This window comes from Balaenoptera borealis (genome assembly GCF_965194805.1).
Source record: "Balaenoptera borealis genome assembly, chromosome: 16".
NCBI lineage: Eukaryota > Metazoa > Chordata > Mammalia > Artiodactyla > Balaenopteridae > Balaenoptera > Balaenoptera borealis.
In genome coordinates this window covers 22,828,624-22,849,114 of record NC_138872.1, presented here as the reverse complement: position 1 = coordinate 22,849,114, position 20,491 = coordinate 22,828,624, and the positions used below count along the sequence as shown (strand labels likewise).

General features: G+C 38.8%; 1 protein-coding gene across 3 annotated transcripts in view; it reads right to left on the bottom strand.

Annotated features, from left to right (window-relative positions):
* Positions 1–2,701: 2,701 nt before the first annotated feature.
* The window catches only part of RBL1 (RB transcriptional corepressor like 1), an 80,985-nt gene continuing 63,195 nt past the window's right edge, over positions 2,702–20,491 (bottom strand). For all 3 annotated transcript variants that reach the window (XM_082361928.1, XM_082361929.1, XM_082361930.1), the window contains 3 exons: positions 12,694–12,842; positions 10,784–10,948; positions 2,702–9,292 (listed from right to left, as the gene is read on the bottom strand). In XM_082361928.1, the coding sequence (XP_082218054.1) occupies positions 9,122–9,292; positions 10,784–10,948; positions 12,694–12,842 (485 nt within the window). In that variant the 3' untranslated portion in view covers positions 2,702–9,121. The remainder of the gene's footprint in view (positions 9,293–10,783; positions 10,949–12,693; positions 12,843–20,491) is intronic.

Here is a 20,491-nt window from a genome sequence, read left to right as displayed (position 1 = left end):
ACACAAAACCCCCCTAATTTCATTGAATTAAAAAAAAAAATTTGGGAACCAGAGTGCTTGGGTTTGACTCTTGAGACCTTGGGCAAGTTACTTAAAATCTATGAGCTCTAATTTCCTCCTCTGTAAAGTTTCGTTACAGGGCTTTATGAGAATTGAGTCTGGCACATAGAAAATGCTTAATACATGTGAGATATAATTATTATAAAAAGCAACCCTGGGACTTCCCTGGTGGTCCAGTGGTTAGGACTCTGCGCTTCCACTGCAGGGGGCGAGGGTTTGACCCTTGGTCGGGGAATTAAGATCCTGCATGCCACGCAGTGTGGCAAAAAAAAACCCCCAAAATCAAGACAAACCACCCCCCAAAATAAAAACAAAAAATGTCCCTAAGCCTCTTTCTTCAATTCACGAATTTGACAAATGTCAAGCCCATACTTCCTTCAATGCATCATTCTACACTCTGGGAAAACTACAGAAAAAATGTTCCACCTACATGGAGCTTAATTACTAGTGGTGGATTCAGATAATACATGAGTAGATTATAAATTCTGGGAAGAAAAATAAAACATGTTAAGAGTATAGGAAAGGCTGGGAAGTGCTGTGACCTGACACTTGAGCAGAACCCAAATGAAGTAAGGAGCCTGTGGGGTACTCCACTGTGTAATGAATATCTACTATTTTAGCAACCTTGTATCATAATGTTATAGATTAAATACCGCCTAATTCTTAACTTTGCGAACATTAGACTCACTAAACAAAATTTATTCCAAATGCCAGTATCTGAAACAAATTCAGCAAAGAAATAAAAAAAATCCAAAACCTTTTAATCTTTCCTGTATTTTTTTTCTTGAAAATACTAGATTTAAAAGAAAATGTCACATTGTAAACAAGTCCAGTGATCCATTCGCTTAAAACAGAATGACAGCACAATCACATTATAAAACCTAAAAATGAAACGCTGGTACCAAACACAGCAGTTAAAGAGAGGCCTGAGCCAGGCTCTGAAAGATCTTTCCCAGAAATAGAGGCAGCAGCAGCTTCAAAGAGGCACAAAAATTGGGAGAAGGAGGAGGCAGCATTCAAACCATCAAGGCATAAGAGTACAAAAAAAAACAGAGCAATAGACTCATCTTGTGAACAAGGGGGATGAAGGATAAAAGGGTAAAAGCGTACTTCCTGATGTTCTGGGAACATCAGACCATGCCACATGAACACAGGTGGGTTAGAAGGGCAGTTTTTTAAGTGGGGAAAGGATATTAGTCAACTTTAGAAGCACTTGGTCTGTTTCTTGGCACTCAACTCTCAGGGACACAGGAAACACGTCACTCTAGTGTTGTTTCTAAACTCATAATTGAGCTGCTTGCCCTGACCCCATCACCTTGGCTGAACATAACATTGAATCTTGGCTGTGTCTGTTGCTCCCGTGGACGTCCTACTTATGAATGAGTATGTATAAGAGAGGCGCCACAGTGAGACCTTGGAAGAAAACACAGGGCTCTCTTGGGAAAAGGGTTTCTGCCTTCCTCCTGGTGCTGGAGGGTCCCTGAGAGATAAGAGTTTGATGTGGCTGGGCCCCTTGAGGCTCTGAGTTCATCAGCAAAACTTTCCCTTTAGCCCCACCCACCCAAATCCTTCCCCAAGGAGGCTCTGAGTTCATGGAAAGGCCAACTGAGAGAGCAGAAAAAAACAGCTGCGGAAAGAAAGTAAGGGATAGTTTTCTTCCTGTGGCACTTGTTACTGACCAGAGTGACTACTTCCTTATAGTGACTTTAGACATTGAGAGAGTTTGTTCCTTAATCTGGAACACTGATTCTCAAATAAGGGGAAGGCCTTCCCAAGAGGGGCTCTTAAGACTCTCCAAAGAGGTTTTGTCCAATATACATAAGCCCCAAACTCCCTCTCAATTGAGATCAGTGCATGTAATGACAGAAATTCCTGATGGGAGTATATTGTACATCTGAACAGTGTTAGAGGCACAACAAAAAGCTAAAAACCCCTAATTTGTGGGGCAGACGTCAAAATTATATAGTGATTTTTTTTCTCATTAAGTTACAAATAAGTAGCTAAATTCCATGACTAGACTCCACACTGAACAGCCAGGAACAACAAGTTCACCCATTCAACTAGTAACCACACTAGATTAAAGCAATACAATTCTGTCCTCCTGAAGACAATTTCCAGAAAGACCCGCCTGTCCCAGTGAGGTAGTTGACACTAGGATTAGCACAGGCTAATCACTGTATGTTTCTTAGAAGACTGGCTTTTCTCTGTTTCTTTCTCTTTCATAGTGCACAAGGGGTCCACCAACTTGTTATGAACAAGCATTAAACCTCTGCAATACTTGACAGTCTTCACTTTCAACTCTAGGGTGGCATCCTCGTCGCACATAAACACTGTGTGGGGATGCTACTGGAAGGCAGACATATGGCTCACTCCCTCCTCCATGGCCTTATACAGAGCAAACGCCTTGTGAGCACCTGAGATGAAGATTATCATCTCTCTAGCACCCATCACAGTGCCCACGCCCACCATCAGGGCCATGGTGGGCACCTTGGTGAGATTTCCATCAAAGAACCTAGCATTGGCCAGGATGGTGTCCATGGCCAGTGTCTTCACACGGGTCCTACATAATAGACTGGAGCCCAACTTGTAAAAAGCAATGTGTCCACCAAGGCCGGTGGACCCAACACAGCCAAAAATAAATAAATAAATAAATTAAATTAAATAATGGTACAAATGAACATATTTACAAAACAGGAACAGAGTCACAGATGTAGAAAACAAACTTATTGTTACCAAAGGGGAAAAGGGTGGGGCAGAGGGATAAATTGGGAGATTGGGATTGATGTATACACACTACTATATATAAAATAAACAACAAGGATTTACTGTACAGCATAGGGAACTATATTCAATATCTTGTAATAAACTATAATTGATAAGACTCTGAAAAAATATATGACCGAATCACTTTACTGTACACCTGGAACTAACACAGTATTCTAAGTTAACTATACTTTAATTTTAAAAAAGGGGGGGCTGTAATGTGGAGCAAATGGACCTCTTAGACAGTGCTGGTGGGAATGCAAAATGATCCACTTTGAAAAAAGACATGGATATCCTACGAAGTTAAACACGTACTTACCATTTGGCCCAGCAGTGCAACTCGTAAAGGAATAAAAGAGAAATAAAATTATATGTTCAAAGACTTGCATACATATGTTCATAATTATTAATAGCCTCAAACTGGAAACAACCCAAGTGTCCATCAACTGGTAATGACATAAAACAAATTGAGTATAACCAAGGTATGGAAAATTGCTCAGCAGTAAAAAGAAATATTTATACATACCACATGAATGAATTTCAGAAACATTATACTAAGTGACAGAACTCAAATACAAAAGATTACATGCTGTGCATACATGTATTTATATTAAATTCTAGAAAAGGCAAACCTATGGTAACAAAAAGCAGACCAACAATTGCCTGGGTAAGTGGTGGGGAGGATATGGGGAGGGCGGGGAATATTAGAGGGAAAAAGAAAACTTTTTAAAGTGATGGAAATGTTCTATATACGCATACCTCAGAGATATTGCAGGTTCAGTTGTAGACCACTGTAATAAAGCATATATTGCAAAAAAGTGAGGCACACAAATTTTTTTGGCTTCCCAGTACATACAAAAGTCAGTTGTTTTTACACTATGCAGTAGTCTATTAAGTGTGCAATAGCATTGTCTAAAACAACAGTGTACATACTTTAATTAAAAAATACTTTATTGCCAAAAAATGCTAGCCATCATCTAAGCCTTCAGTGAGTTGTAATCTTTTGCTGGTGGAGGGTCCTGCCTCGATGTTCATGGCTGCGGACTGAGCAGGGTGGTGGTTGCTGAAGGTTAGGGTGGCTGTGGCGATGTCTTTAAGACAACAATAAAGTTTGCCACATCGATTGACTCCTCCTTTCACTTGAACACTTAGAGGCCATTTAGACTTATTACTTGGCCTATTTCAATATTGTTGCATCTCAGGGAATAGGGAGGACTAACGAGAGGGAGAGAGACTGGGGAATGGCAGGTCAGTGGAGCAGTGAGAACACACACAACATTGCCATCTTACATGGGTGTGGCTCATGGCACCCCAAAACAATGATAATATCATACGTCAAAGATCACTGATCACAGATTACCATAAATACAATAATAATGAAAAATTTGCAGTGTTGTGAGAATTACCACAATGTGACAGAGACATGAAGTGAGCAAATACTGTTGGAAAAATGGCGCCAATAGACTTGCTTGATGCAGAGTTGCCACAAACCTTCAATTTGGTAAAAAGAACGCAGTATCTGTGAATCACAATAAGGCAAAGCACAATAAAACGAGGATTGTAGTGGTAGTTATACAATCATATATAATTATGATTATACAAACTATACACTTAGAGTGGGTACATTTTATTCTATGTAAATTATACCTCAGTGAAGCTGGAAAAAATTCATCATAAAACTTAAGATTTACACAATTTTCTTCATGTGAAAAAATAATAAAAATTTTAAAAACTTTGAACAGGTGACCTCTGGTTGGTGGGAATATAGTTTTTATTTTTTGCTTACATATATTGAATGTTATACAATGAATGTTATTTTCCATAATTAATCAATTATTTCTTGAAGTGATGATGACCTAACTGAAGTAAGTAAATAAGCCCAACTTGGTTTGGTGAGACAGCGTCAGGGTGGATGTTTGAACCTGGATCTCTATACTCTTGGCCATTATACAGGTACATTCCAAGTTTCCAGGATAAGAATAATAGCCTGGGATGCTTAACAAAACTGTTTGTGTACTACACTTTTAAATCTGCATAGTTAATAAGCCCTCAAAGGTGATTCTTACCACGGGGAAATTTGATGGAACCATTGCCTACATGCAGAATCTGAAACCTCAGGAACATTTTCTTTTATATTAAGGGTCTGTCATCGATGCCAAATAATCCCACATGTGTATTAGTTACCCCACCTGGAATCTATTACCATTAATCTTTCCTGGAAAGACATCTTCCTTATGAAGCTATCCCTAACTGGGACCCCATACCTGCCCAGAGTTGGGTGACCCTTGGTGGTTTCCTTTTCTATCCCCATTACCAGTACAGTAAAGCATATAGCTCTTCTTGCCCAGGTGTTTACTTAATTGGCACGACTGACACTGGGGCTGGATAAATTCTTTGCTGTGGGGGCTGTCCAGTGCACTGTAGGATGTTTAGCAGCATCTCTGGCTTCTACCCTTAGATACCAGTAGCACCAACCTCCCATGCCCAGTTGTGACAACCAAAAATGCAAAAATGTCTCCAGTCATTGTCAAATGTCCCTGAAGGTGGCAAAATTAACCAAGTTAAGAACCATTAACTTGTCTCCCGTGTCAGTCTAAACATCTTCTAATCAATCCTCTGCATAGATTCCAGATTTCTAAAACTTGCAGTTCAAAGCATAGTCCTTAGCCCAGCAGCACTGGTGTTAGGTATAAGAGCTTGTTAGAAAAACAACATCTCAGGCCCAACTCCAGGCTCTGCATTTTTAACAAGATTAACAATCCCTGGTGATTCCTATGCTCTTAAAGTTTGAGAAGAACTGCCAGAAAGTCTCTAACTTGCCTGAGGGTTAATATCACTTGGAACAGAGGTTAACAAAATTCCTAAGTCCTTCTCCTGGAGATTTCATTCCATTGGTCAAGGGTGGGGCCTAGGAGCCTGCATTGTTAATATGTGTCTCAGGTAATCCTTATCTTTGGGCAAGTTAAGGAACTGCCAAAATAAACATTAAGGAATTCCCCGGTGGTCCAGTGGTTAGGACTCGGCGCTTTCTCTGCTGGGCCTGGGTTCAATCCCTGGTTGGGGAACTAAGATTCCGCACGCCGTGCAGCTTGGCCACCAAAAAAAAAAAAAAAAAAAATTCAGATTTTGTCATTATCCACATAAAATTAAAACCTCTTTTGTGGCTCCCCATGACCTGGAGCAGTGGTTCTCAACCTTAGGTACTCACCTAGGGAGTACTTAAAAATCCTAATACTAGGTTGTTCCCCAAACCAATTAAATCAGAAATCTCTGGGGGAGAAACCCATTCACTGATGTGTGTTTTAAAACTCCCCAGTTGCAGCCAATGTTGAGAACCACTGGAAATTACCAAGCCTGAGCTCCTCAGCCTGGCTTAAAGCCCAACTAGAAAGGTCCCTTTCTAGCTCTGCTTTGCACTGCACTTTTACATATGTACACTTTACTCCCGCCTCACTAAACTATCTGAAATTCTTACACCTATAGTACTTTCAAGTCGCTGGGCCTTTCTACTGGTTATGCTGTCTTCTACTGCCCTGGCGAACAGTTATTCATCCCTAACGACTAAATTACCACTTAGCCCCCACTTTAGAGTTAATTAATTAATTAATTAAGGCTGTGCTGCGCAGCACACCGGATCTTAGTTCCCCGACCAGGGATCGAACCCGTGCCCCCTGTGGTGGAAGTGTGGAGTCCGAACCACTGGACCGCCAGGGAATTCCCTAGGGTGATTTTAGATTTCCCTGACAAACTCGTTCAGGCAAAGTGAATCATTCCCTTCTCTGTGCTAACACCATCCGTCTTTGTGTAGACTTGTATTACTGTATTTATTCCAGTATATTAATAGGCTACAAATATTATATTTTGAGGACAGGAACTATGCCTAGTTCACCTTTATATCCCTAGCACCTAGCAAAGGGCCAGGCATACAGTAAACAGCCAATAATGTCTGTTGACTTAGTGAAAATATTGTAAGGAACAAAATAAAAACAAGCGGGAATATTACCTTCTTTAAAAAAATTTTTTTTTTGATTTGACATAACCTAACCACATAAAAATCTTAATTAGAAAAGAACTTTTGTTGGGAGGGAGACGCAAGAGGGAGGAGATATGGGGATATATGTATAGGTATAGCTGATCACTTTGTTATACAGCAGAAACTAACACACCATTGTAAAGCAATTATACTCCAATAAAGATGTTAAAAAAAAACCAAAAAACTTTTAAGCTGTGATCCTCAAATGAAGAAATACACCTGAAAGCACTCCTAAGCGAGAAGCCTTTTCCTTGATTCAGAATCATAATTTAGTCCATTCCAAGGCTTTGAAATAATTGTTTTTTTATATGTGTCTAAGGCATTTTTTCAATTGAGGTGAAATTCACCTAACATAAAATTAACTATTTTAAAGTGTAAAATTTAGTGTCATTTAATAAATTTACAATGTTATGCAATCACCACCTATATCAAGTTCCAAAATTATTTTCATCACCTCAAAAGAAAACCCTATACTCATCAAGCAGTCATTCACTCCCCATCTTCCTAGCTCCTAGAAAGCACCAGGAACATTAACTTTTAAGTTACACTAAGATATTTTAAAGATATAAAGCAGATAGTTAAAGAGATACAGATTCTAGATGGTTGCACAATTGCATCTAGTCACACAGAAGAGCTCAAGTGTAGTTTTTTCAATAATCTCAAAAAACTCCATTATTTTGTTAACCATTTTATGTACATTGATATTCAGTCTTGAAAACTGATAAAAACACGTCCAGAGTTTCTTATAAAGACAACGTACAAATGCTCATTTACATTCTGCACATTAATAACGATGATGAAAATGACACAATAGTTATAGCTACATAAAAATATATACAAGGATTCAAACAGATGATGTTATTTGGCTTATAACATGTGTAGATACTACACAAAAAATGAGGATGTAATTTTCAGAAAAGTAAAATGTGACCAAAATCACTTTTCATCTTAAAATTTAAAAATAAAATTCCTAACAATTGTAATTACTAGTTCATACTCAAATCTCAGACTAATTCGAATTAGCCAGGGTTAGACATAGGTTAAGTTAAATATTTGTTAAATATTTTGCATTTAAAAAAATAAGGTTTGTGGTTTAAAAAACATACATTTGATAACATTTTCTCAAAATTAATTAAGAATGGCTTATCCATGTCCTTCCAGATTCTGGAAACATACTAGAAAAAGTGAATACCGAACAGCCGACTCTTTGGAAAGTTGCACCCCAAGTCCCGGAAAACACCCTTAAGCGGGTGCAGTGATCAAACCCTAATGGGAAACTCATAATGCACCGATGATACTGAGAACAAAGAGGGGGAAGTAATATGGCATGAGGTGACATTAATGTGGTTTTGAAAAAGGTTTCAACTATTCTTAGGGAATCAATTAGACATTGAGAATGACCAATCTCGATGACCTCAAAAACAGTATCTCACATATTATCATGGTGCTACCTTACTAGTAGGAATATGGTTTCTAACAACTCTTTTCTGTATTTTACTCTACTGGCTTGAGAAGCAGCTTCCTATTTTGAGAATTATATGACATAATATAATCATATATAACTAAGTTAATGGTTTGGAAAACAAAATGATAGTAGTTTTAAAAAGGAGCAAGTATCTCTTTTATCAGGTTGTGACACCAGGCTAAGAGGGCTTAGGGCTGGAAAGCAAGGAGTGGGGGTAGTGCAGGGGTTCAGGTACAAATCTGCTTCCGCTCAAGGAGAGGAAGGGCACGAGAAGTGTCTGGACAACCCAGAATGGTCTTGGCACCTGGATGTGGAGCTACCACACTGGGTCAGAGACAGGCTGGGCGTCATCCTCTGGCCCAGATGCCATGGAACCCAACCCCTACTCAGTACTAAATTAGGAACACAAACCTCTCAAATGACACTTACCAAAACCAGATTATTCACCCTCATATTACAAAGCCCAGAAGAAGAAGACATTTAATTATTTTAAAAAGTGAGCTGAAAAATTATGAGGTTTCTTCTTACTTCACCTGAAAAACCCAGGGAACAAATATTTTAACAATTCTATGACTATTAATATGTTTAAAAGGCACTTAAAACATTCCTTTACAATCCAACTCAAAATACATCTGTCAACTACATTTTGGATAAATGTAAAAAAAAACCCAACTTTGGTGTAACTTTTCTTGTAACTCAGTGATATTTACTACCTACAGGGCTGAATGTTTTGAAAGATAGAGCCCCAACTTTTCTGGAAAACAACCGAAAGTGCTTTTATCATAGAAATGGGAAGGGCACTAATGATTTGCTCTTTCACTGACAACATCCTGTAGTCGTTTAAGTAAAACGTCATCATTTTCTTGACAGAGGCGTTTGGCAGCTGATTCTGCGTCACCATCGATGGCTATTGCTCGCTTCTTGGTTCTCTGCTCACCTTGCCTTATCATGTTGTTGATATCTTTCAAACTCTGTGCAAAAATAGAGGACATGTGTGAGTAAAAGGGGAAAAGGGAGAAACAGCAGCCAAGAACTAAGCTAACTGTTTTTTCCTGCCCTTTATCCTCTACCCAAAGCTAAACACTGGGGTAGAGATTATTTTTTGAATCTAGGCCAACCTAATAAGGGTGATTAGAACTAATCTTTTCAGGTGATTTTAAAAATTGGATTTACCTTATAGCAGTAGTTTTCAAAATGTGGACATAAGACCAGAAGCAGCAGAAGCATTTGGAAACTTATCAGGAATGCAAATTCTCAAGCCTCGCCCTACACCTACTGAATCAGACATTCTGGGGGTTGGGCCCAGCAATCTATATTTTATCAAGCCTTCCAGGTGATTCTGATATTCCCTAAAGTTTGAGATCCTCCTCCTGAAGCAATGCATTTCAACCTTTAATGTGCTTACTAATCATCTGGGGAATCTTGTTACTATGCAGATTCAAATTCAGTCGGGCTGGTGTGAGGCCTGAGAGTCTGCGTTTCTAACAGGCTCCCGGGTGATGCTGAATGTTGCTGGTCTGTAAGGCAGCCTTAGAGAAGTTGTTCCTGAAAGCTGTGCATCACAACAGTCTAGGGGACCTGCCTGCCAGAGCTCTGTGATACAGGAAGTCTATGGGACAGGTATCTGTGTTCAACAAGCTCCCCAGATTCTGACCTATGACTGTGAAATCATTGCCTTACAATTCAATTGGTCCCATTTCTGATTTTATGCAAGAATTTCTTCTAAAAGTCTTCATATGAAATCAACTTCTATAAAGAAGAAATGCAAGCCTGTGCAGTATATCTCAGTCAACTTTGTTTGCTAAGCATAGCAGGAACTTAATAGATATCTGTGGAACTAAATGAGAAACTAATGAGTTAAGGAGCTGCCATGTATTTGGACTGAGTTACAATCTGTCCCACTACAATTTCTTCCAGTTAGTAGTGATTCTGGCTTCTGGAGACATACTGAGCGTATCTACTTGATAGCCCTTGAATTATCTGAAAACAGCAATCATGTCCCTATCACATCTTCATCATTGTATGGGAATAAAGATGGAGATGACCACAGAGCTGTCTGTGTAAGTAAGAAGAGGTCTGTTTTCAGACCTTTCACTATCCTGGTTGCCATCCACCAAATGAACTTTCACTTCCAAGGCCTTTCTTTACGCATAGTGTTCCCCATGTCTGACCACTTGCAGGTGTTGCCTTACTAGTCCTTCTCAAGATCGTGCTTGAGCAGGGACACACTGGGCTCTTGGAGTGAACTCCCCCGATACCACATCAATCGTAAAGGATTAAACTACCTCAACTGAATACACTGCTCTTGATCACAGGAAACTTGCCATAGTAACAGTTCATATTTATTAGCGGTAACTTTGCAAACAAAGGGGTAAGATTAAAGATTACTAATTGGAAATCTGAAATCCAGTATTTAACACATGTACATCATTGTTTTGGAGTAAAGTTTGTGTGCAACTTACCTTAGAAGGGCTGCCGTTGAACTTATAGAGCAGAGCACTCCTTGGTGTAAGGCCTGACCCATTCTTGTGTGGGGACACATAAATGGAGTGCTGCTGGGAAATGCGGCGCGGGGAGCCTGGCTGTTGCTTAATATGTGGAAAAGGAGACAGTGGTGGAGCTTCCATCTGAAATAATACAAAAGAAAAGTTTTTATAAGATAAAAGGTTTTCTTTCTTTTTTTGAATCCCACCATTTTTATTCTGCACTATCCACCCTGTCCCACCCTAGCCCCAAGCCAGGTGAAGGGTCAACATGGAACTTTTTCTTTGCCATGTTTTTATTCTTTTTTAAAAATTATTTATTTATTTATTTATTTATTTTTGGTTGCATTGGGTCTTCACACGGGCTTTTCTCTAGTTGTGGTGAGCAGGGGCTACTCTTCGTTGTGGTGCGTGGGCTTCTCATTGCAGTGGCTTCTCTTGTTGTGGAGCATGGGCTCTAGGCACATGGGCTTCAGTAGTTGTGGCTTGCGGGCTCTAGAGCGCAGGCTTAGTAGTTGTGGCACGCGGGCTTAGTTGCTCTGCGGCATGTGGGATCTTCCCGGACCAGGGCTCGAACTTGTGTCTCCTACATTGGCAGGCGGATTCTTAACCACTGCACCACCAGGGAAGCCCTGTTTTTATTCTTATTGCTATCTCCTAGTTAGGAGTCAGTTATACTGTAAGAGGTTATTTATGGCTGAAGAAAATCAAAAAATGGTTCATTAACCCTTGTTTGTCAACAATTACTAATAGATAAACTAAGATTTATTTTCCTGGATCTTTCAGGGAATTCTGAAGAATTCTGAGCAAGACACCAGAAGCAGTAAGCCAGGAGCATAGGAACCTTATGTCAATGCTCAGAAAGTGGAGCAAAGAGTAATCTATGTCCTAACACTTGCAGTAAGAATCTCTCTCCACACGCACATACCCACAACCAAATTAGTAGCACAGAGAATAAAAGAGAGGCAGAGCATTCTGTGGGCCAGCAGGATGAGTCCAATATGGAACAAATCTCTTAATGAAATGGTTAAGACTTTATACTGAAATGCAAAAAATTTAGAGATAAAGTGAGAAGGGACTGTACTTTTAATAATCTATACAATGTTTCTATTCCAAGAATAAATGGAGATGACTCCTTAATTAATATTTCATTCATCATCTCCACCTGAAGCTAGGAAAACTAGTTTTTTTTTTTAATTGGCTGATAATAGAGATATTCACAGTATAGCACATGGTGGGGGTGGTGGAACTGAGGGAACAGAATGAGTAGTCATGGCTTCTGAGGATAATCATAGACTATATTCCTTGAAAGGGACAAAGACAGAAATATAGAGCGATACATAGACACATATATGGCTACTGCCTGGATGTAGCTTCTACTAGGTCCCTCTTTCTTATAACTGAAGTCTGGTCTCCTGTGAACCAACTTCAGCTTATACACTGATAATACTTTCAAAGGCCTGCTGGTACTGTCAAATCTAGAGTCTGCATAAAAATTTCTTAGTGTTGCTTCTATTATTGATTCAAGCCTATTTATTTCCTTTTCTTTTTATCTTGAGAAAAACACTTATCTCAGAGATATAACAATGGGAATCAAAAACAAAGGAAAAAACCACCAGAATTGTTTTCATTTTTCCATGTTCCCCTCTAGTCCTTGCCCATATGCATCCATAATTTCTAACAACATAATCACAGTGTGGATAAAATTTCCATGATTTCCTCTGGTCTCTGTTGTATCACAGCCTTAATCACTCTAATTACCAGTATGTTTTCTCCTATAAAATGTATCAGTAAGGCTTTAGCTTTGAAACACTTATCTAGCAAAATAAACTCATAGTAATCCAATTATGAGTACAGATATTAATAAAGTAGTAAAATATAAAACATACCACATGGTCCTGATTTGACAAGTCGTATTTCAATGCAAATGACTTCACTCTTCCTACATATATTGTATTGTAAAATTTGATAAGATCACCTCTTTCCTCTTTCACTGGTCCACTGGAACAGTCAGGTGTTTTTGTAGCATCTTCCAAGTCTGTTAAAAGAATTCAGTGTTGTACAATGGAAAATTACTCAGCCATAAAAAGGAATGAAACCGAGTCATTTGTAGTGAAGTGGATGGACCTAGAGTCTGTCACACAGAATGAATAAGTCAGAAAGAGAAAAACAAATACTGTATATTAACGCATATATATGGAATCTAGAAAAATGGTACTGATGAACCTCGTGGCAGGGCAGGAATAAAGATGCAGATGTAGAGAACAGACTTGAGGACACAGTGGGGGAAGGGGAGACTGGGACGAAGTGAGGGTAGCATTGACATATATACACTACTAAGTGTAAATTAGATAGCTGCATATAGCACAGGGAGATCAGCTCGGTGCTTTGTGATGACCTAGAGGGGTGAGGTGGGGAGGGTGGGAGGGAGGCTCAAGAGGGAGGGGATATGTGTATACATACAGCTGATTCACTTTGTTGTACAGGAGAAACTAACGCAACATTGTAAAGCAATTATAATCTAAGAAAGATGTAAAAAAAAAAAAAAAAAAAAGAATTCAGTGTTGTGATAGGTGTACCTTAATCTATAAGTTGGCGATTTGAATCACAACTCGCTCTAAAATATAAAAGGAAAAAAAATCAAATAAACCCAAATCTTTATGTAAGACAATTAATGTTTTTAGAAAAGGTTCAGAAATCCATCTATATTATGGATAAATTAAATTGGAATCTTAGAAATGCAACCACGTAAACTTAAGCTGGTACTCTATTCTCTAGATATCACTTCAGCAAGAATGTTTTCACAACCCTACCTTTTGAGCTCACTGTCACCGGTGGCTCTTAGAGGGGCACCAGCCCTGGGTTGAAGTTTACCTAAACTGAGCTTCAGAGTATGGGTAGCAGTGGCAAACCCTGAGTTTCAGATAACAAAAGGGCCTGCAGATATTCATATTGACTCTTTGAAAAAGGTGGAAAGACTCTAAAAGGTAAAGTGTATCCTCATAGTTTAAGGAAGAAGCAAGGTGAATTGCTTAAGTTTATTTTTCTGCAAATACATGGCAGATGACAGGTGTTCAAAAAGTCTTATTTTCCCACGCACAACAGGAACCTTAGTGCTGTCTATAACCGGCGTCCTCAGTTGTAAAATGACAGCTTGCCCCAAGGTACTTTCCTGTTTATTACTGTGATTCTGGAGTAGCTTGTGACACCAGGCAGAACTTTATCCTATTCTTTTTTGGGAAAGAGTATTACAAACCATCTTCTCCTTGTACCTACAAGAATCATCTATGCACAGGAGCTGAGAAAACTACCAGTGATTAAAAAGAATTCAACATGTGAAAAAACTTTCTCATTCTCAATACTGCAAATATGGGTAGAAACATGCTTCCACCTTTGGAAAACCAGAAAACTCAAACATGGTCCAAGGGCCAGGCAGCCACAGGGAACCTCCATAGGGATCTCCATTTGGATGTCCTTTTTATTCTTGCTATTTTTGCAGCATCCTAATAGGGCAGAAAAAAGCTATGTGATCAAATAAGTTGAAAAAATGCTGCATAGTAGTATATCCTCCTCTTAGGAATTCAGAATACATGTTAGTATATTAAAGGTTCTGAGAACTTTTGCAATTAGAAAAAAACACATGTTCACTTTAATTCCATACTTCTCAAATTTTCTACGCACAGTCGCTCTTCCCCATAACAGTTACTACCATCCTGGCGGACACTGTCCCAAGGCAGTAAACAATGGCTTAATAACAGCTGTTGTAGGTTATTCTTGTTATACAGATGAATTAAAATTATTATATGTCCTCCTTGGATTAGAAATTTCTGGAGGCAGTTACTTCTTCATGTTTCTGTGTTATTCCAATTCCAGTTGTTAATAGTTACATAAGGTAAGGAGCTATATTTAATTTGAAGGAACCAAACATTTAAAACTCTCTGGGACCTTGGATTCTAACTAAACATGATTTTATTTAGCTATTTTTATTTAGCTGTTTAGTATTTTTTCATTTCAAAACAGAAAAAAAGATGTCAGTTGTCCTTTAAGCAGGAAAAAGATCTCTACCTTCCCACCTCTTTAAGGACTTTAGCACTCAGAAATCAAAGCCTCAGTAGGCCTGGTGACCATCTTACCACATATACATTAGGAGATGGAACTTATGAAAGACTGGGAAAGAGAATGAGATCTCCCTGCCTGGTGCTATAATTCTTTCAAATCTGTTTCCCCTCAGAGGGCAGGAGGGACCTCTGCCTAACATAATTTGAGGCACATGGTATACATTTGATATACATTCATGAAACGAACAAATGAACTATTATGGTTTCATAATTTTCCCTACTGTTCCCATGAATAAGAGGAATGTCTTTTTTGGATTATCGTACAACACTGTCAAGCAATTAAAATGTGGTTTTATATAAACTACCAGTGAATGAGACTAGCCCTTAGAAAAAAGGAGATATTATCTGCAGAGCTCCAGAGAGACATGCTGAAATTTTTAGCCTGGATCTCTGGCTTCAGAATTTTCCAAGGATCTGAAGTGAAAGTGGGAAGGGAGAAGGCAAATTACCCCAGGGCTGCAGGTGGCCAACAACTGCAACCATAATACATGCTTAATTTTATATCCCAGGACAATATAAATGCATTCAGGGGAAAAGACATTGAGGGCACAGTAGATACCCATTTCTCAGGGGAACTGGTTTCAGAGGATGGGTACACCCAAATTGTTTGGGATGCATAAATTAATGAAACCCCCATCCATCACCCCCAGAGGAGCTGCTCAAGTGACTGACGCTGGCTTCTTTGTATATTGTCATTAGTCTTCAGTCTGAGAAGAGGTATAAATAGTGATTCTTACCACTTAAAAATGGAGAAAGTAAAGAAGCAAAATTATTTTAAGATGAAAGTAAGAAAGAAGATCACAATTTATTTATAAATCCAAGGGTCAGGCTGAGATATGATGGGCTTGATCAGCACAGCAGTACTTCCCTGGAGTAAGCATTTACTATTTGTTTTATATTTCTCCTACCACGTCCTTCCTTACCGTTTTTGCTCCTCACCATTAACAGTGTGCAGTAAATATTTCAGACTGGCTTTCTGATTGAGAGGGCAGTGCCATTTAGCTCGAGTTATGCAAAAGCCACTGAACACAGACCAATTTAAAACTACTACAGTGGTTTTAGACTGTTTTGGCAGTTTCTCATGAGCTCTAAAGGGCATCATTATAATCTAAAACCAAGTAAATCTTGTTTAGATTAAACAGTCTAGGAAGAAAATGTGCTCCATCCACATCTTGGTTGTCTATCTGGTAACTATAAAATAGTTTTAATGTGAATAAAGTCACTTAATTATCAATTTGCAGTTATCAATTTTATACATCTCACATGGAGACAGAATTTTTGTCTCTTGAGAGGATTTGCTTTTAACTGTTTTTGTGTGTGTGACCTAGTTTTCAACATTTAAAGGATTTTATGTAAGGAATATGGCCTTAGAAAAATTAGCTTAAAAAAAAAGACATTTAAAGAGCCATATACTCATGAATAAAATACAATAAATTTTATATTGCTTATAAACAAAATAATAAATAATAACTACTACTTACTGAGGCCTTACTATGAGCAGGCCTTGTATTAAACACCACACACGCATCAGTTTTTGTTTAATTCTCAAAACAAGCCTCTGAGGAAGTACTGTAAAGTTTTCAATTTACTATCATACACTTGGGCATTATGTTTGTGTTACTTAGATTAAGCTATAATCTGCGTCTCTCAAATGTTCTAATCAAGAGTGCCAGTCTGGGGACTTCCCTGGTGGTCCAGTGGTTAAGACTCCGTGCTCCCGATGCAGGGGGCCTGGGTTTGATCCCTGGTCAGGGAACTAGATTCCCCATACCGCAACTAAAAAAGATCCCACATGCTGCAACAAAGATCCTGCGTGCCGAAACTAAGACCCGGCGCGGCCAAGTAAATAAATAAATATTAAAAAAAAAAAAAAAAAGAATGCCAGTCTGGGGTGCTCTGCTAATATGATAATGAATGCACAGTCCATGAGTATCCAGCTGGTGTTTTAATCAGGAAGCTCATTCTCCACAGGTGGCTACTATAAGGGTTTCGGTTAGGCATATCTCCATCAATGACCAATGCTCAACATCACTAATTATTAGAGAAATGCAAATCAAAACTACAATGAGGTATCACCTCACATGGGTCAGAATGGCCATCATCAAAAAATCTACAAACAGGGTTTCCCTGGTGGCGCAGTGGTTAAGAATCTGCCTGCCAATGCAGGGAACAAGGGTTCGAGCCCTAGTCCAGGAAGATCCCACATGCCGTGGAGCAACTAAGCCCGTGTGCCACAACTACTGAGCCTGCGCTCTAGAGCCTGTGAGCCACAACTACTGAGCCCACGCACCTAGAGCCCGTGCTACGCAACAAGAGAAGCCACTGCAATGAGAAGCCTGCGCACCGCAACGAAGAGTAGCCTCTGCTCACCTCAACTAGGGAAAGCCCGTGCACAGCAACAAAGACCCAACGCAGCCAAAAATAAAATAAAAAAAACAAAAAACAAAAAAACCCACCATTCACTTAAAAAAAAAAAATCTACAAACAATAAATGCTGGAGAGGGTGTGGAGAAAAGGGAACCCTCTTGCACTGCTGGTGGGAATGTAAATTTATACACCCACTATGGAGAACAGTATGGAGGTTCCTTAGAAAACTAAAAATAGAACTATCATATGACCCAGCAACCCCACTACTGGGCATATACCCAGAGAAAACCATAATTCAAAAAGACACGTGCACCCCAATGTTCACTGCAGCACTATTTACAATAGCCAGGACATGGAAGTAACCTAAATGTCCATCAACAGAGGAATGGATAAAGAAGATGTGGTACATATATCCAGTAGTATATGACTCAGCCATAAAAAGGAATGAAAGTGGGTCTTATGTAGAGACGTGGATGGACCTAGAGACTGTCATACAGAGTGAAGTAAGTCAGAAAGAGAAAAATAAATATCGTATTTTAATGTATGTATGTGGGATCTAGAAAAATGGTATAGATAATCTTATTTGTAAAGCAGAAATAGAGACACAGATGTACATAACAAGTGTATGGATACCAAAGGGGAAAGGGGGGTGGGTAAGATGAATTGGGAGATTGGGATTGACATATATAAACTATTGCTACTATGTATAAAATAGATAACTAATGAGAATCTACTGTATAGCTCAGGGAACTCTACTCAGTGCTCTGTGGTGACCTAAATGGGAAGGAAATCCAAAAAAGAGGGGATATATGTATACGCATAGCTGATTCACTTTGCTGTACAGTAGAAACTAACACAACACTGTAAAGGAACTATACTCCAATAAAAATTAATTTAAAAAAATAAAATTGCATAAAAAAAAAACTTAGGAATAAACCTCACCAAGGAGGTGAAAGACTTACATGCTGAGAACTACAAAACATTCATGAAGGGAATTGAAGATGATTCAAAGAAATGAAAAGATATCCCATGCTCTTGGATTGGAAGATTTAATATTGTTAAAATGGCATGGTACCCAAAGCAAATATTACATCTATAGATGTAATACGATTCCTATCAAATAACCCATGACATTTTCCACAGAACTAGAACAAATAATCCTAAAATTTATATGGAACCATAAAAGACCCAGAATTGTCAAAGAAATCCTGAGGAAAAAGAACAAAGCAGGAGGCATAACCCTCCCAGACTTCAGACAATACTACAAAGCTGCAGTAATCAAAACAGCATAGTACTGGCACAAAAACAGACATATGGATCAATGGAACAGAACAGAGAGCCCAGAAGTAAACCCACACACCTATGATCAATTAATCTTCGACAAAGGAGGCAAGAATATACAATGGGGAAAAGAAAGTCTCTTCAGCAAGTGGTACTGGGAAAGCTGGACAGCCGCATGCAAACCAATGAGGTTAGAACACACCCTCACAGGATACACAGAAAAACCCCTCAAAATGGTTAAACACTTAAATGTAGGACATGACACCATAAAGCTCCTAGAGGAGAACATAGGCAAAACATTGTCTGACATAAATCATACCAATGTTTTTTTAGGTCAGTCTCCCAAGGCAATAGAAATAAAAGCAAAAATAAACAAAGGGGACCTAATTAAACTTATAAGCTTTTCCACAGCAAGGGAAACCATAAACAAAAAGACAACGTATGGGGAATTCCCTGGCAGTCCAGTGGTTAGGACTCTGCGCTTCCACTGCAGGGGGCACGGGTTCGATCCCTGGTTGGGGAACTAAGACCCTGCAAGCTGTGCAGCGCAGCCAAAAAAAAAAAAAAGTCTACAAATAACAAATGCTGGAGGGGTTATGAAGAAAAGGGAACCTTCCTACACTACTTGTGGGAATGTAAATTGCTGCAGCCACTATGGAAAACAGTATGGCGGTTCCACAAAAAACTAAAAATAGAGTTGCCATATGATCCAGCAATCCCACTCCTGGGCATATATCCAGACAAAACTATAATTTGAAAAGATACATGCACTCATATGTTCATTTACAATAGCCAAGACATGGAAACAACCTAAATGTCCATCGACAGATGAATGGATAAAGAAGATGTGGTATATAGACACAATGGATTATTACTCAGTCACAAAAAAGAATGAAATAATGCCATTTGCAGCAACATGGATGGACCTAGAGATTATCATACTAAGCAAAGTAAGTCAGAAAGAGAAAGACAAATACCATATGATATCACTTATATGTGGAATCTAAAATATGACAGAAATGAACATATCTGCAAAACAGAAACAGACTCACAGATGTATAGAACAGATTTGTGGTTGCCAAGGGGGAGTGGGGGAGGGAAGGATCAGGAGTGGAATTAGCAGATGCAAACTATTATATGTAGGATGGATAAATAACAAAGTCAGATACAAACTACTGTATGTAGGATGGATAAATAACAAAGTCCTACTGTGTAGCACAGGGAAGTATATTCAATATCCTATGATAAACCATAATGGAAAAAATATGAAAAAGAATATATATGTATTAAAAAAAAAAAAAGCAGATTGATTAACATATTTGAGACACTACCCACAACAGCATGATAGACATGAGAGATCCAGTGAGGTCTGTGGGGCTTTACTATTATGAATGATGCCCAGGCCTGAACTCTGATGCATGTTGTCTGCTTGATCCTGGCTTTAAGTTTAACAGAATCCTGCTCTGGAATCTTGGCATCTACTTTGAGTGAACCTTTTATGTGAGGAGGTGGTTGGTCAGGTGGCACAGGATGCATAAACTGTGTGTTTTTTAAAATAGTAATTATTTTATTCCTAATTATGAATTTGTTTATAGAACCAGAACTGTTCTTCCCAAGGTGGTGTTCTTTGGTGTGTCCAAGTCTAGGTCATAGCATCTAGCCACAGCTCCAGGAACTGGAACTTGTCTTATCTGAACATAGACTTGCGAGACTGTATGCTCCTCAATAACTTTGTCCCTTTTTTGGTGCCAGAATTCCTCAGTCTACTATCACTGGATACTCTCCCTGCTCTGTGCCATCACCACTGGACAGGATCTTAAGAATGGTTTTTTGTTTGCCTGCTAATAAGTATCTAGTTAATAAATGTATACAAAACAGAACTAGACCTGAAACCTTTATGTTGTAGAGAAGGTAGCTAACC